The sequence below is a fragment of the Nematolebias whitei genome, chromosome 6, assembly GCF_014905685.2.
Source record: "Nematolebias whitei isolate Nwh7 chromosome 6, NemWhi1, whole genome shotgun sequence".
Classification (NCBI taxonomy): domain Eukaryota; kingdom Metazoa; phylum Chordata; class Actinopteri; order Cyprinodontiformes; family Rivulidae; genus Nematolebias; species Nematolebias whitei.
The window spans coordinates 48,792,077-48,794,047 of record NC_056503.1 but is presented as its reverse complement, the minus strand read 5'-3'; the positions used below and the strand labels follow the sequence as shown (position 1 = coordinate 48,794,047).

Sequence of the window (1,971 nt, the reverse complement as noted above, 5' to 3'; positions counted from 1 at the left end):
GCCACCCCAGTCATTTGAAGTAACTATACATTTGATCAGTATAAAAACTAGAAAGCATAGTTTCTTCAAATGACAAGGACGGCTGGTTTACATGCATATGTGGTGGCAGCCATCTTGGCTTTTGACGTGGCAACCCAAGTTTCAAAAGGAACTCTTCTTACGCCTGGATGTAGCCACACGTCCAACGGAAGTGGGTACCTCACATTTCTCAAGTTATCATGCTCACAACATGCACAGATGGATGGATGGATGGATGGATGGATGGATGGATGGATGGATGGGTGGGTGGATGGATGGATGGTATTTCCAGCTCGTCACTCCTCAGTGGTGGACAACAAAATGTGACGTCTGTTGTTTCAAAGCCTCGAGTTACTTTGACTTTGTGATGGTATCTCTCTGGCACGCAGCTGCTCAGGACTGTAGCTGGAGATACAGTTCTGAGAAAGATGCATAAATCTTTGTGGCACAAATTGTGACACATTTTAATTTGAATCCATAAAGTTTTTTTTTTTTTTCAAATGATAAAACTTAGACTTCACCTTGAAGTAGAAGTCTTTGATGAATGAAACAATCTGTTTAAATGTGTATTTTCTATTTAGTTCAAAGTAGATTAAGTTTTGTCCTGATTTGATGAATTTTGATCAAATGCGTTTCTGAAAATAAATAAATATTACTGACGGAAAGCAAGACATAAGAATTTAATGGTTTTTTAAAATTATTTTAGAAAGAAATAATTGTAAACGTTGTTTCTTTGTTTTCATTTTATTTAAAAGGGTTTTGGGAAAAGGTAATTTATATTTCTTCTGTGTTGCATCGGAAAAATTAAGTTTAACTTATCAGTATTTATTTCTGGTACAGTCACAGTACATGTACTGGATTATGTCCTTGGTACCAAGTACCTGTTACCGAGCTTTGTACCATACTTTGTACAATACCTGGTACTTACCTGGTACAGGGTTAGTGGTACTAGGTAAGTTCTGGGCTATGCACCTGACATGGTACCTGGTACTTTACCTGGTAAGACATCTGGTACACACCTGTTACAAACCTGAGACGGCCATCGCTGTTTTCAGGAGCGGAAGGAGAGACGGGCTGCGGAGATTGGCACGGTGCACGGCAGGATTGTTCGATAGTACCCAAAGCTCTCCGAGCCGCTCAGGTCTACCGGGAATTCACTGAGACCTACACGGTCCATCTGTAGCTCGGTTCTTCCACCAGAACCCGACTCTCTGACCCTTTTTCCATCTCCATGATCCTCCATCTGCCTGTACAGACAGAACTCTACGGAAGAGTTCGGTTTTCAAGGGAACTTTGAATGTTCTGTGTCTGCTGGACCCGGTTCTGGAGGGCAGTCATGGTCCGTTGCCACGGTCATTATTATCATCGTGTTGCTAATGGGTCCACACTGTTAACAGAACCATGCTGTTAACAGGACCACACTGTTAGCAGAACCATGCTGTTAACAGAACCACGCTGTTAACAGGACCACACTGTTAGCAGAACCATGCTGTTAACAGAACCATGCTGTTAACAGAACCACACTGCTAACAGGACCACACTGTTAACAGGACCATGCTGTTAACAGGACCACACTGTTAACAGAACCATGCTGTTAACAGGACCACACTGTTAACAGGACCATGCTGTTAACAGGACCATACTGTTAACAGGACCACGCTGCTAGCAGGACCACACTGCTAACAGGACCACACTGCTAACAGGACCACACTTTTAACAGAACCACGCTGCTAACAGGACCACACTGTTAACAGAACCACGCTGCTAACAGGACCACACTGTTAGCAGAACCACGCTGTTAACAGGACCACATTGCTAATAGGACCATGCTGCTAGGAGAACCACTCTGCTAAGAGTGCTTCTGCTGCAAACAGTAACAGTGTTAACAATATTTTATTGTAATTGCTCTTTATTGCTGTGTCTGTCTCAAACATGCAGGTCTCTCTTGAATGT

The 1,971-nt window shown here is 42.8% G+C and overlaps 1 protein-coding gene across 1 annotated transcript in view; it reads left to right on the top strand.

The window, feature by feature from the left end:
- Positions 1 to 995: 995 nt before the first annotated feature.
- The window catches only part of LOC119411029 (polypeptide N-acetylgalactosaminyltransferase 17), a 36,588-nt gene continuing 35,612 nt past the window's right edge, over positions 996 to 1,971 (top strand). Inside the window, exon 1 of the mRNA XM_037677952.1 lies at positions 996 to 1,017. Coding sequence (XP_037533880.1) covers positions 996 to 1,017 — 22 coding nt within the window. The remainder of the gene's footprint in view (positions 1,018 to 1,971) is intronic.